Genomic DNA, 16225 nt, shown 5'->3' on the forward strand with positions numbered 1-16225 from the left:
AAAAAAAAAAAAAAAAATTTCTGTAGCTATAGCAACATTAAAAGCCAGGGCTGACCTCCTTGGTCAGGAACTGCTGCCTAACTAGCTTCTTTTCTTTTGACCCTCTAAACCAAGTGCTAGTAGTTGTAGCAATGAAGAGGACAGAGAACAAACAAGACAATGGACCACTGATACATAATCTGCAACAATACCAACACCTCTTTTTTTTGTTTTTTTGAGACAGGTCTTGTTCTGTTGCTTAGGCTGGAGTGCAGTGGCATGGTCGTATTTCATGGACGCTGCAAACCCCAGAGCTCAATTTATCCTTTTGCCTCAGCCTCCTAAGAGCCATGTACCACCAGGCCGAGCTAATTTTTCTATTTTTTGTAGAGATGGGGTCTCGCTGTGTTGCTCAGGCTGAGCTTACACTTGCTTCAAGTAATCCTTCCACCTCAGCCTCTCCAAGTACAAGGCTACAGGTATGAAGGCCTGGCCCTTAATAAGATAGAATTTTTGCATTACAAGCTAGTAAGTAGATTATATTTCTCTAACAAGAGTTTTAGACACAAAAATACTCTGTGTGTTAACATACTTATTTTTTATTCTGTTATATTTTTTTTACCGATTTGGTTGAACCCATTTAATTCATTTCAAGACCCACACAACTTGAAAAACACTGTATCAAGGAAATACAAACACTCTTGGTATTATTATACTATGTAGATTATTAAAGTACATTTTTTTTTTTTTTGGAGGACAAGAGTCTTGTTTTGTTGTCCTTAACAGAATGTTGTGGCATCACAGCTCATAGCAACCTTCAACTCCTGGGCTTAGGCAATTGTCTTGCCTCAGCCTCCTGAGCAACTGGGACTATAGGCGCCTGCACACAACATCTGGCTATTTTTAGAGATGTGATGTCGTTCTTGCTCAGGCTGGTCAAGAACTCCTGAGCTCAAGCAATCTATCTGCCTCGGCCTCCCAGAGTGCTAGGATTATAAGTGTAAGCCACCGTACTCAGCCCCCTTAAAAGTACATTTTCAAAGCACAAGCTTAGCAAGGAAAACCCCTTGATATTTGATATACATTAGTAGGTAACTGGTATAGAGAGTATACTACAACTACTGCATGTCACATATTTGCTCTCTCACCTTCTTTAAAGGTGGAAGGAAAAGAGAAAAAGGGAGAAAACTGTGTGCCAATTTTAGAGATTCTCTTAACTTTTTCCTTCAGAAATAATTTTCTGAAAATTTTTACTTCACTTAAAATGTGTCCCTGCTTTCCAAGAGTTTACAGTACAGCCTTGGGACCAGCTCTGTTTAGCTCTGTTGTGTTAGGAGTCTAAACCCCTTTGCCTAAACATGTCTTGCATATATAAATAAAACATTGTCACAAAAGAAGAAAATGGCAGATTTAGCAGGAACAAAAGAAAACTTCTGTATCATTAAGAATGAAATTAAGTCTGCCCCAGCCAGCTCATCTCTAGCTGTGAAGTAATGAATTACTTATATGTGCATATACATGTTTCTTTCAGTGTGCTTATTTTAATGTTTGTTCATGTTTGTGCTAAGCACAAAGATCTGCTAATTTCAGTTCTACAGCAAGTAAGAAGTAGCAAGGAACCTGCTGCTGAACACGAACACATTTTTCCATCAATCTGTAAAAAACACACCATTTATAAGTTGTTTCAGGCTAGACAGTCTGAAAAGAAATAAGAATTTGAGACAATATTCATAAAAATTCACAGGAAAAATTCTCAAGAAGAACAGACTTTATTTTAAACATAAAAGTTTTATTTTCTTGTGAGGCAGCAACAAGGGTTCAGGTACAGGGAGTACATAAGTACATAGTAATAGTATCTATCACCATTGGAAATGCTGTTTGGGGAGAATCGTTAGACAAATTTTTTTAAAACTTTTAAAAAGATTTATACAGCTTCAACAGACATGAAAGATGGAGAGTTTTAAAAAAGCAAATTATATTCTTCAACGGGATTATATAAACAAAATATTGTTTAGGGCTGCTTTGCTTATTAATTTAGGCAGAGTCAAATGTAAAGTGTGGAGTTAAGTATTTTTAGCTTTATTTTGTAAATGCAGCATTTCTACTTGTTCAGTTTTGAAACATCAAAATTCCAAGCATAAGGAATGAATTTTAAGTTTAGAATAGTAAATTTAGTAAAGGCAATTTTCTTTTATTTTCCTTAATCCAGTCCTAATCTTGGACATAAAAAGGCTATAAATACCACCCTTTTTATACCTATTTCCAGTGAAAACCAACCATTTAAAATGGGAGGAAAAAGCCTTTCAGGTTGTCAGATATCCCAGTTAGCAAGAGCACCTTCTAGAAGACTGATTTGGACTGCGGTCATAAGCATAAGAAACATTTTAAACAAACTGAATAATCTAGTTCAAAAATAATTTTGGCATCCATGCTCACTATAATTAAGAGGCAAAACTAGTATTTTTAAAAAGCGTAATTGTTCACAAAAGCCATGACAAGTTAAGACTTAGTCATGATCAGAAACAGTAAATTTATATGTTTTATCACAAGGAAGAAATTGCTTAAGGGTAAAAAAATAACTAAGACTGACAAAGAGAATAGCTACTTTCGCTGAAAGATACATGCCACCCATTTCTTCGTTTTTACTATGATGGAAGTCAATTTATTTAAAATTTAAAAAATTAAATTATAATTGTTATCGAAGCTATTCTATTTACCGTCTGTACAGTTTTCTACAGAATTATAGAGTATAATTTTAGAAAACAATATTATGCATTCTGTTGAGAACAGTGTCATATTTCACTGGAAAGTTGCAGACCCACTTTTTAAAAAACCACCTTATTTAACCAAAGATTAAATAAAACAGTTGAATGAATGTATGGTTAATATTTTTAAGACTGTGATAAAGCTTATATGCTTAAAAAGTAGCCCTTTGGCACTGGCAGTTAGCATTGTTTTATATCTAATACATTTTTTTTTCTCCCAAATCTCAGGCTATTTCTCCCAAACCCAAGGTATATATCTGGTAGCCATACAATTCATTTACCTGCAGATTCACATTTGCCCTATAACCAAACATTAGACTGAAGTTCCATTTATAAGGCTATAAATAATAAACCTGAAACTTACTTTTCCATTCTAATTTTGAATTAAAGATATATGAAACTCTACAGAAATATATGAATTAGACAAAAGTACACACAGAGAAAATGAGAGAAAAATCTGTTTACAAAGTAGCATTCTAGTTGTAAAACACCCTTGTGACTAGAGGAGATAAAGAGACAGAAGAGGAACTGAAGTGTACTCCAGAGAAAGAACATAGATTTAATGAAATTCAAGTAATAAAAAAACTGAAGGGCTTTTTTTTTAAGTTTTTACCTACCCCCTCCCCCATTTATAGCAACTCACCTGACTTCAGTTTTACCTTTTCTTCTATATTGTGATAGGGCGAATACTCAAGTGATGAAATGGTAAAGACAAAATGCATAACAAAGAAGGGAAAGAATCAGTTTCAATCAGAAAATTTAGACACCAAATAACTGAGTTTTTACTGACTGAGAAGTCATAATGTACTGAGTTAGTTTTGGGTGGAAAAAGTACACAATTCATCTATCTTACCAACTAAAACTTGACAGATTTATTCAAATGTTTGAATTTATTTGATTTATCTAACTATATCCCCATTTTAAAACGAACAGGGCTTATTTTAAATTACTTAGATGTTTTAAAGGTGCATGAGTATAGGAAGTCCTTTCAGAAGAGTTATTGCTGCCACTAGGCTTTCCTTGATGGACTATGTCTGGACTAGCTGACATATCAACCTAAACTGTATCCTTTTATAATGATTTTAAAACCTTTTCTGCCTGTAATATTTAAAGGAACAGTAAATTATTGCAGCATGAGATAATATATGAAGATATGAAAAGGATGCTTTTTTATCAACACTGTTTACTGAAACTCTTTTAGAAGAGCTGTTCCTTTATCTCACTACCAGATACCCAGAAATGGAATACTACTGTCATGTGTGCTATCGGCAGTGATTTGTATTAGATGAGCCCTAATCCAGAAATGTATGGGGTTTTCAAAGGTGCCTGTTGTTTATGCTCCAAAGTCCTTCTTGTCTATTTTCCTCACTGGAACGGTGGAGGGGAAACCAGCAAATCTGTAGGTAACAAATCTTGGTGCCAATCACCATAAAGAAAATGTCAGTTGCAAGATTCTGTGGCTACAGATTGCTATTCAATGGATTACACTCCTGGCAAACTACTAACCCCAACCAAATCCACAAGACAACAACATCACAAAAGCAAAGGAGGAAATCCATGCACAGCCACTTCAGGGTCTCTTGGGGCTATGATACAGTGACAAAGGCAGAATGACACTTGTGGTGAAGGAGGGAAGGAGATTGTGTCATATACTATTTCACAGAAAACCAAAGGGACTTCTTACTCTTAGCTAGCAGTCAACACGGGGTAGTTTCCTTTTGGCTCACTGACTTAAAGTTCCAATACGGATGAGAACATATTAAAGCACTTGTCTTCAATTTTCTGACCACGTAGTGAAATGTATACAATAGTGAAGAAAACAGTCTTACAAATATTTCACCCAAAGCACAAACTTGACATCAAAAAACATAAATTACACAATGTACGGATATTGCTTTTTATCTCTTTTTATATATACTTATTCAATGTATTTACTTATCAATCCTTGTTTGGGAGAAGAACACAGTCATGAGATTAAGATTGCTGGGAAAATGTCAACAATCCCTTTGGTCCCAAAGCCCAGCTGAGAAAAGCATACATCTAGAAAGGGAACCGAAACAGAGGCCACCAAAGAATCTTTTGAATGTCCTGTTTGCTATGTTTCAGAAAATGTAACATTGGTATTATAAAATAGTCATTTTCATATAAAAGGTGGTTCTTGCAGCATTGTTTGCATGTTGCTTTGGGAATTATGTTTGCAAGAATCAGGTTTTATGTGTTGTTTTTTTAAATAAGTTTAATTTGAAAACAAAAAACAATTCGATACTGTCCTTCCAAAGTAAAGAATGAGACCTTTCTTGTTTCCATCAGTGCTTTAAGAAAAAGCAGGCTAAGCACTGAGGGTTGGCCTTCATGAGTGGGGTAGAGCTGTCAGAGGGGCTGTTCTTCCAGAAGCCTCACTGTCACACATCACTGGAAAGCTGGAGCACATCACAGCTAAATGGGAACACATGAAGCCATCACAGTCAAATGATCCAAGGAGGTTCTCAGTTTCTCAGAACAATGGCCACGTACCACTGGGACCTACCCTTCAGCTTCCTCAATTGGTTCTGGTGGTGGCAGCAGAGAAGGTGATGGCATGACTGTACTTGTTCCTCGAGAGACTCGGTCTTGCTCTGTGTTTGTAGACAGGGAGGCCACAGCTATAGGCTGTAGCAGAGTGGTTGTCATGCCAGTGGTGACTGTCAGGCTATGGCCAGAGCCCTTAAGGGTAAGATCTGGGGTGGGAAGAAGTGGCTTGAGGATGCTGACGAGGCAGAAAGCAGAGCCGCTTTTAGGAATGAAATTCACCTTGTTTTTGTCAGGACAGTAAAAGGCTGGGATTTCATGAAGTTGTTTTGGCCTAGACATAAAACAGATAACTCAATACTTTTAAGTAAACTTAACACTAGGGAAAAACTCATTTTTAAAAAACTGATAACTTATAGATACATAAAAGGAATATAAAACTCAAGCTAAAAACTTCAAATGCCTGCCTGTAATCCCAGCACTCTGGGAAGCCAAGGCAGGTGGATTGCTTGACCTTGCAGGTTTGAGATCAGCCTGAGCAAGAGTGAGACCCCCATCTCTAAAAATAGCTGGACACTCTGGTGGGGCACCTGTAGTCCTAGCTACTTGGGAGGCTGAGGCAAGAGAATTGTTTGAGCCCAGGAGTTTGAGGTTGCTGTGAGCTGTGACACGACAGAACTCTACTGAGGGCGACAAAGTGAGACTCTGTCTCAAAAAAACAAACAAAAAGCTTCAAATGCCAAGGGCCAAAATGCTACTAGACATATGATACCAATATGTATCTTAGAATGCCAGTAGAACCCCATTCATCATTAACGCTTTCAGTTCCTGGAGACTCCAAGTTCCCTGAGCAAGGGGCTCAGGTTGCTGACCACTGCATTACAATGAAGACTTAAGACAAGCAATACAATAATGAATTTCCTAAAGCAAAAGAAAAAGCAAGATGTTTATAGACAAAAATATGTTCCACTACCATGGTTTGTCAAAGGTCTATACTATTCTGAAGGGAGATGGCAAGGAAATTAAGGATATAATACCTATCTTTTCTAAGTTCTACCATGGAATGATTAAACTTTAGTAGAAATGGGGTTTCTCCTCAAGTGCTTTTAAAACTCTCTTTGAAACAATTCTCTGAATTAACTGCGATGGTTTTTCTAAGCAACATACTGTAAATGTGATAAAAACTCCTTTACTTTTTAAGTTTTTTATTGAAGGCAAATTCTTCCCTGTTTGCAGGTCCTCCTGAAAATGAACCCAAATTGTTGAAAAGGATATTGGTATTTAATGGTATTCCCTGAAAATTAAAAATATTAAAAAGTTTAATCATTGAAATGCATGGGAAGGCCACAAAATTAAGTTGGGAGAACCTAAATATATCAAGAAAGGTTGACTGTCATCTACCCCAATGATTTGGTTCAATAAAAACAATCTGATACCTGGAAAATCCCAGGGACTCAACTTCAAAACTCTTAGAATTGATCAAGGAACACAGCAGTATCTCAGGATACAAAATCAATACTTACAAGTCAGCTTTTATATATGCCAACAATAGTTAAGCTGAAAATACAATCAAGGACTCTATTCCTTTTATAATAGTGCCAAAGAAGATGAAATATCTGGGAATTTACCTAACAAAGGACGTGAAAGACCTTTATAGGAGAACTATGAAACTCTGAGAAAAATAGCTAAAGATGTTTACAAATGGAAAAACATACCATGCTCATGGCTGGGAAGAATCAACATTGTTAAAATGTCCATACTACCCAAAGCAATTTACAGATTTAATGCAATCCCTATTAAAGCACCATTGTCATACTTTAAAGAACTTGAAAAAATAGTACTTTGTTTTATATGGAATCAGAAAAAACTTCAGATAGCAAATACATTACTCAGAAATAAGAACAAATCAGGAGGTATCACATTACCAGACTTCAGGCCATACTATAAATCTATAAGTGATCAAAACAGCATGGTACTGGCACAAAAACAGAGTGGTAGATTTATGGAACAGAATAGAGAACCAAGAGATGAACCCCACTACCTATTGTCATTTGATCTTCGACAGACCTATCAAAAATATTCAGTGGGGGAAAAAGACTTCCTATTTAACAAATGGTGTTTGGTGAACTGGCTGGCGACCTGTAGCAGACTGAAACTGGACCCCCACCTTTCACAAAAATTGATTCTCACTGGATAAAAGATTTAAACTTAAGACATGTAACTATGAAAATACTAGAAGAAAGTGCAGGGAAAACACTTGTGTGGGCAAGAGACTTGAACAGAAACTTCTCTGATGAAGACAAGCGCATGGCCTACAAACACATCAAAAAATGCTCATCATCCTTAATCATCAGAGAAATGCAAATCAAAACCACTTTGAGATATCATCTAACTCCAGTAAAAATCCCAAAACTACAGATGTTGGCGTGGATGTGGAGAAAAGGGAACACTTCTACACTGCTGGTGAGAATGCAATCTAATACGACCTTTTTGGAAAGACATTTGGAGAACACTCAAGGAACTAAAAGTAGACCTTCCATTTGATCCTGCAATTCCTCTACTAGGTATATACCCAGATGATCAAAACTTATTTTACAACAAAGACATCTGCACCAGAATCTTTACTGCAGCCCAATTACTAATAGCCAAGACATGGGAAACAGCCCAAGTGCTCATCCACCCATGAATAGATTAACAAATTATGGTATATGTACACCATGGAATACTATGCAGCCATAAAAAGATGGCGATTTCACATCTTTTTTGTTAACCTGAATGGAGCTGGAACATATTCTTCTTAGTAAAGTATCTCAAGAATGGAAAAAAAAGTATCCAGTGTACTCAATACTATTATGAAATCACCTACACACTCATACGAATGGCAAAACATAACTATAGTCCAGAAAGTAGAAGGGAAGAGGAGAGGAGAGGAGGGGATATGGGAGGAGCAAGGGTATTCGGGGGGAGGGAACCTCACCTAATGGGCATGATGCAATGGTATATTTCAAAACTCTTAAGAATCTAAGTGTGCTGAGTATGAATGAGGTTCTGAGGACATAAAGATGAAACAATAAGGAACAGATGGACTAAATTTATAGTTGAGGAAGAGAATGCTAGGACAGAACTGTATTTCAACATAGTCTGCTTTATAATCTTACTGTTTTAAGGCATTCAAACCATTATTCAGAAAAGGGATCTATAAGCTTTACCAGACAGCCAAAGTTGTCCAGAATGCAGAAGACATTAAGGACTCTGTCAAAAGACTGGTAGATATGGTAACAAAGGTTTGTTGAAAGTTTAGAGACATCAGCCGCGCATAGTGGCTCATGCCTGTAAATCCCAGCACTCCGGGAGGCCGAGGAGAGTGGATTACTTGAGCTCACAAGTTTGAGGCTAGCATGAGCAAAAGCGAGACCACCCTTTCTCTACTAAAAATAGAAAAACTGAGACAAGAGGATCCTTTGAGCCCAAGTTGGAGGTTGCTGTGAGTTATGATGCCATAGCACTCTACCCAGGGCGACAGCCTGAGACTCTGTCTCAAAAAAAAAAAAAAAAAAAAGAAAGAAAAGAAAGTTTAGAGACATCACAAGGGAGTAGATAACATAGGGCTGGGAGGAAAAGGAAGAGTCTGGAAAAAGTAAATTATCATCTGAGGTGGGATTTGAAGAATGAGTGAATAACAGACTTAAGAGTTGGCACAAAAAAGATGTGTGTTCCAAGTAGACAATGATTAAGTGGGCAGATTTTAGTGATTACTACTGACCAATATCCATGGGTAGCTCTGGAAGTACAACAATTTAAGAACAAGGAAAAGGACATCATTTAAATTATGTTTTACCAGTACGCTATTCCTTCTTGACTACAGTGAAAACTTAACAAGCCATAGGTACATCTGGATATATTTCTGATAAGAATACATACTCCTCCTATTTTAATCAGCTGAGAGTATGGTTTTCAATTCCTTAGAAAAGAGGAGACTGGGATTATATTTCTATAGTTAAATGATGCTTGAATTTTCCTTTGAAGACAGAATTACTGTACTTTGTACTTTTTAACCAATTTTCTGAGAGAAAAATAAGTATGTACATTATATATAGATAGCACTAATTTCATATCCATATAAATGTTTTTAGGTCTTTTATATATGCTATGCATTAAAAGGTAACTCTAGAAAGCAATAATGGTATCTGTATGCAAAATACCTTGGTATATGATAATTGCACTCCCTATGTGTTACTCCCTCCTCCACCATTGCCCCCCCTGCCCCCACTGGGCAGGCACTGCAGCTGCAGGAGCCTCCAGCCTGCCTGGCCACTGCTACTGCTGCCACCCTGGAAGTGAACATGCTGCCAACAGCACACAATGGTTAGTGTCATGGCTTTGGCAAAAGGAGGGCGGACATGACCATGCAGTGTCACCTCCTTCTATTGGAAGAGGCGTGAGGCCCTGAGCTGGCTGCAGTGTAGAAGCTGCAGCAAGCTCAGAAAGCAGGTGAGAGTGGTCCAGACCATCTAAGCGCCAACCTCTGCCAAACGTCCCCTCCCAACCCACCCTCATCCCCACATCCTCTCATTTCCCATTCCCATTCATGTCCATCAGTAGGAATGCAGCCACAGCCGCTGTTCTGCTAAGAAGCCTGACAATTTCCCAGGAAGCTGGTGTGAGGGGCCAGGACTGGCCCTAGCTGCTCCAGGGTCCTGATAGTAGACCCCTGCCCTTTCTGGGGTGCACAGCTGGCCCTATTCTGAGGACCCTGGGACACCAGTCTTGGAGGAAGATCCCTGAACTGGGGGGTCTGGGAGACCCTGGTTCTGAGACCTAGTTCTACTAGTACCTTGGGCCTTCGTCCCCATGAAGTTTCCGTCTGCAAGGGTACCTGGTATGAAACATGAAAGCTCAGGGGTACCTGAGCCCACAGATTGTAATTTTGAGCATCTGACTTGTCCAAACTCTCAAGTTATTGAGTTGGCTTGATTTTTCAAACTTGCCAATAGTTAGAACTATCCAGGATACTTGTTAACAGAATGGATACCCAGATGTTTTTCCTGGAGAGTTGATTCAGTGTATTTGGGTGTGGTTCAAGAGTCTCATTTTAACCAGTTCCCTGGGTGATTTGTACAATTTGCAAGTCTGGGAAAGGCTAGCGTCTATTCTGAAGTTACTGAGTGCCTAAGGTCTGGATGGCTCAAGATCACAGTCTAGTCACTGAAGAGAAATGAAAATGCAGGGTACTGCACTGAGGTACCTTCACTTAAGGCTTTCTCCTCAGTGTGATATCCTGGGGGCCTCACAGTGGAACCAGTTGTGTGAGAGATGAAGCAGCCTAGAAAGGACAAGGATCTGCTGTCTGGAACCTGGCACAGGCAGGGCCAGCCCCAGCCCCTCAAACCAGCCCCTTGGGAATTAAGCCTACTAGGGTTCTCAGTGGAGTAGCTGTGGCCACATCCCACTGACAGACATGGGTGGGAACAGGAAATGAAACGATGTGGGCGTGAGGGTGGGCCAGGGGCAGCTGAGGGAGGTTAGGTGGTTAGGTCATCCCGACCACTTTCACCTGCCTCTTGGTTCCTCCACAGTAGCCAGCTCCGCACCTCATGCCTCTCATGAGAGAAGGGAGGCACCAAGTGGCCACTTCTGCCCTCCTATAAAATTAAAATTAAAAAAATTTTTCCTCCAAGTTTTGGCCAAAAACATGGGTGCATATTATATATGGAAATGCATTATATACTACAAAATATTTGAGGTAACTTTCATCTTTATAGAGTAAAATCTATTCTTCCTCCCAGAAGAAAAAGCTAATTATTTTTAACACATTCAACCTAGGTTTTTAATTATTTTTTTTAGGTTATCTTGATAAAAGTGACTTAAGACATATGGCTGGTAACAGACCTCTAGGATGAAACCTCCCATTTCTGAAACACAAAGAAACTTCTTGGCTTTGATAAAGTTCTTGTTGTGGAACTGTTTTTTAAATGACAGGAATCTAAAAACCATTTAACTTCCTTACTGCTTTCGTGAAAATAGACTTATGACATACCTCACACAATATAACATAAAGAGAGTAATAACTTGTCTAACTGATCGGATCAAAGCTGCAAGTACTACATTACTTCAAAGCATTCTTTCAACTTAAGAAACATACAGAGAAAAAAATCTCAGAACTGGTTGTTCAAACCCAGCCCTGGCCAAACTGCAACAAAAAAATAGCCCGTTGTTGTGGTGGGCACCTGTAGTCCCAGCTGCTCAGGAGGCTGAGGCAGGAGAATCACCTAAGCCCCAGAGCTGGAGGTTGCTGTGAGCTGTGATACATGGCATTCTACCGAGGGCAAGAAAGTGAGACTATCTCTAAAAAAAAAAAAAAAAGAATTAATTCCATGCAATTGGCAAGGCTATGGTATGAGCTATGGTACATAGAAAAAAGAATATAGAGACAGAAGTGCAAAATCTGATTTTGCCCTTTCTGGGCCCAAATCCAACTACCTATTTTTGTTCAGGTAAATAGGCATTTCTAGAAACTAGAGATTATCCCTTATCTCATGCCAAACCCCAGTTTAGGTTGAGTTACTACTTTAAACCCAAAGTAAGACTTAGATAGCTATTCTTAAAAGAATGATTAGACAAGCTAAAATTTAAAATTAGGACCAATGATCTGCCTTAGCTGCTTTAACGCTAGGTTGGGCAAAAAGAAACTATTTTTAGACTTTGAGTAACTTATTTTATTGATAGAAGGTTAAAATTACTTCTAAGAAATCCAATTTTGGGTTTAGAACATAATTAAAATTATTAATAGGTTTTTGTGTGCTACACATCCTTTACATCAATAAAATTTATAATAAACCTTACTTTAAAAAGGAATAGGTCTGCCTAATAGCAGATCTATGCACCATAAAACACTGTAACATGTGAGGTTTTACATCATGTTTCTCTGATGGATTTATCTACACACTCACCTGCCTATCTTTTCTCCCCTTCCTTTACATGTAAACGATATTGTAGTATATAGCATAGATACTATAGCCTGAGAAATTTTCCAAATGTAATAGTCTAAAACAGGTTCCACAGGACACTAACCTACATAACAAATATTCAAAGTCATTTCCAAAAGAGAAATTCAAATTGCTTTTGAGCCAATCAACCATTTCTCTGCATTTAGGCAAATCCTAATCACCAATGAGTAAATCAAAGAGCTCAACTCCAAAAAAGTGCATTTGAGTCAATTGATTTTTACTTAATGGAATAACCCCCTTTCTGCTTTCTGGTTCCGTAATAGCATCACAAAAACAGAGCTGGCCTCCCTCTCCCACCACAGAAAAACAACAAATATACAGTGCTCAGATTATCACCCGTAATATCTCACAGCTCAAATACTCATAACGAAGATGAGACAGTTCCCAGGATCACAGAGAAATGAAAAAAAAAAAAAAACACAGATGGAGTGACATATGATATCACTTCTCCCTTATTCTGCCCATTACCAAGCATGTAGAAAATTTCCAACCAATTTACAAAAGTTTTCAGTTCCTATACCAGAAAAAGTGAGACTGAAGTAGACAACTAGCTTCCCCACCATCTTGGGTTCCTTGGCAAGAGACCTGTCCCTGCCCTAACCCACAGGAAACATCATGAGTGCCATAAGAGAGACATATTGCTGAGGACAGGCAAAGACAAGGGGTGGCGGTGAGACTACCACCTTTAGTCCTGGAACCTCTGCTCTGTAACTCTGCCAAAGAAGACATCAAATCAGAGTGGCTGTCAAGTAGCACCACACTATAGGAGGTAGATTCAATACGTCTCTTAGGCATGAACCCTCAGCCAGCCATCATGTTCTTCTGTAATATCCTCTTTGAGACCTTTTATTTTGTAGAGGCAGCACTCCAACGATTTACTAGAATCATGGCAAACCTGGACTTAAGATGTTACCTAGACCCAAAAAGAAGTCAGAAACCAAATAGTAAACAATCTCTAAGCAAATATATCAAATATAAACCAAAACAAGCCAAGTAGAGGAGACTAGAATAACTACTCCTTCAATGCAAAGACAAAGCTGTATATTCACAGCAAATAGGGAACCAAGATCTTCCCAAATGGACAAAATCAGGAAACAGAGACTAACCCTAAAAAGATAGCAATGTATGAGTTCTCTGACCAAGAATTCAAAACAGCAGTTTTAAGAAAACTCAGTGATCACCAAGATAACACAGAAAACCAGAAATTTAACAAAGAGTTTAAAATAATTTTTAAAAGTCAAAACCTTAGAACTCAGAGAGACATGCACTTGTAGAATTGAAAAATTCATTAGTGACTCTCAGTAATGGAATGGATCAGGCAGAATGGATCAAGAATCAGTGAACTTGAAGACAGGCTATTTGAAAATACAAGTCAGAGGAGAAAAAAGAATGAAAGGAGCAAAATATAACTATACGATATAACTGGTATTTAAGAAGGAGCTGAGCAAGAACAAGGGGTAAAAAGCTCATTCAAAGAAACGGTAACAGGAAACTGTCCAAAACATATCTCTTTAGATAAAGGTATAGTAAGATCAGAGAAGACCAAACGGTCCATGGAACAAAAGCAAAATACTTTGTTTTCTTTTTCTGAGATAGAGTCTCACTCTGTTGCCCTGGGTACAGTACTGCGATGCCATCATAGTTCACAGCAACTTCATACACTTAGGCTCAAGCAATCCTCCTGCCTCAGCCTCCTGAGAGGCTGAGACTAAAGGCACCAACCACTATGCCTGGCTATCTTTTGTTTCTATTTTTAGTAGACTCAACAGACAGGAGTCTCACTCTGGCTCAAACTGGTCTCAAACTCCTGATCTCAAGCAATCCATCTGCCTTGCCCTCCAGAGTGCTAGGATTACAGGCACGAGCCACCTCACCCTGCCAAAAATACTTCCTTTTTTCTTCTTCTTCTTTTTTTTTTTTTAATTAAATCATAGCTGTGTACATTAATGCAGTCATGGGGTACAGTGTACTATTTTTATATACAATCTGAAATATTTTCATCAAACTGGTTAATGTGGTCTTCATGTCATTTTCTTAGTTATTATATTTTACATTTAGAAAGATTCATATGTACCCTTGTTAAGATGAACCACAGGCGTGATCCCACCAATCACCCTCCAACCACCCATCCTCCCCTCTCTCCTTTTCCCATATTCTTGGGCTATAATTGGATTATAGCTTTCATATGAAAGCTATAAATTATTTTCATAGTAGGGCTGAGTACATTGGATACTTTTTCTTCCATTCTTGTCTTTTTTTCATTTTTGAGACAGAGTATCCTATTGTCACCCTTGGTAGAGTGCTATGGTGGCATCACTGCTCACAGCAACCTCAAACTCCTGGGCTTAAGCAATTTGCTTGCTTCAGCCTCCTAAGTAGTTGGGACTACAGGTGCCCACCACAATGCCTGGCTATTTTTAGAGATGAGGTCTCACTCTGGCTCAGGCTGGTCTTGAACCTGTGAGCTCAGGCAATCTACCCACCTCGACCTCCTAAGTGTTGGGATTACAGGTGTGAGCCACTGCCCAGCAAAAATACTTTCTTAAACGCTCACATGGCACTAGTTAAAACTTAAAGGCTGACATGGCAAATAAACAATTTACAGTTGCTCAAACAAAAATTTTCAATTACTATCACAGAAGCAGATATAAGACCAACAGCTGGTGTTTCCCAGTAAAGAAGTTGAAGAGATTCAAAAACAATGTTCTTTGTGTGGCAAGATTATTCAGAATTTAGGTTACAGGAAGCACTGCCAGGAGAGCACATGAGAAAAACAAAAGTATGCCATATTTCAAATCACTGCAGGATCTTCATGATAAAGGAAAAGGACAAACTGTGTGAAATGAAGGAGGATGGACAACGACCATGTTGTAGTGTAGGTTCCAAAGTAAGAAAAAGCTAAAAGGTACAGCTACAGTGAGATGAGATGGTGTGGGTTATCACTGTATCCCAAATAATGTGCATTACCTGATTTGGAGACTCTCATACATACCTCAAACCCTGCAATCACCTTTTATACATGGCTCATTACAGAAGTTTTGAGATACACAAAAATCAAAAAACGTAAAATCTGCCCAGACGGAAACAAAGGAAGCCTTCCCAGCAACACTGATGAGTTAAGCAAGTTGAAACAACGTGGGTGAGTCAAAAAGGATGCTGTTGACAATGTTTCTTGGAAGTGAAATAATGGACCTCCTCAAAACTTTTGTAGTGACCCATGTCCATAAAGCTAGAAACTCTAACTGCTGAAAACACAAGGCTGTATACTTTCTGGGCAAATACTGAGTTGAAAAAGAGAGTAGGTGACAAAGGAAGTAGGTGACAGAGTACCATCCAACAAAAGTATGTGAGTATAGGAGATCACACAGCAATGGCACCATACTGGGTGAAGTCCATGATGTATCTTAAATAAATATACTACTAAATTCAACGTGTGAACTTGACTGGAAATATGTTAAAGAAATGTAGCCACAGGTGGTGCTTGTGGCTCAAAGGAGTAGGGCATTGACTTCATAAGCCAGAGATTGTGGGTTCAAACCCAGCCCTGGCCAAAAACTGCAAAACAAACAAATGAACAAAAATGTAGCCACAAAAGATACTTGGGGGACAATTGAGCAAATCTGAATAACTAGATAGCAGCAGATATTAAGTATTACTATTCAGTTTCTTTTTTTAAGAGTCTCACTTTGCTGCTCTCGGTAGAGTGCTATGGCATCACAGATCACAACAACCTCAGTGGGCTTCAGCGATTCTCTTGCCTCAGCCTCCCAAGTAGCTGGGACAACAGGGGCCCACCACAATGCATGGCTATTTTTAGAAACAAGGTCTTGCTCTAGCTCAGGCTGGTCTCTAATTCATGAGCTCAGGCAACCCAGCTGCGTTGGCCTCCCAGAGTGCTGGGATTATAGGACTAAGCCTCTGCGCCAGGCCCAAGCAGCTGACTTTTTTATTTTTTTGAGATAGAGT

General features: G+C 38.6%; 1 protein-coding gene across 1 annotated transcript in view; it reads right to left on the reverse strand.

The window, feature by feature from the left end:
* Nucleotides 1-3137: 3137 nt before the first annotated feature.
* FAM117B (family with sequence similarity 117 member B) overlaps nt 3138-16225 on the reverse strand; it is a 139305-nt gene continuing 126217 nt past the window's right edge. Inside the window, 1 exon segment of the mRNA XM_023510382.1 lies at nt 3138-5586. Coding sequence (XP_023366150.1) covers nt 5268-5586 — 319 coding nt within the window. The 3' untranslated portion in view covers nt 3138-5267.

This window comes from Otolemur garnettii, unplaced genomic scaffold (assembly GCF_000181295.1).
Source record: "Otolemur garnettii isolate 467f Iridium unplaced genomic scaffold, OtoGar3 scaffold00013, whole genome shotgun sequence".
Lineage (NCBI taxonomy): Eukaryota > Metazoa > Chordata > Mammalia > Primates > Galagidae > Otolemur > Otolemur garnettii.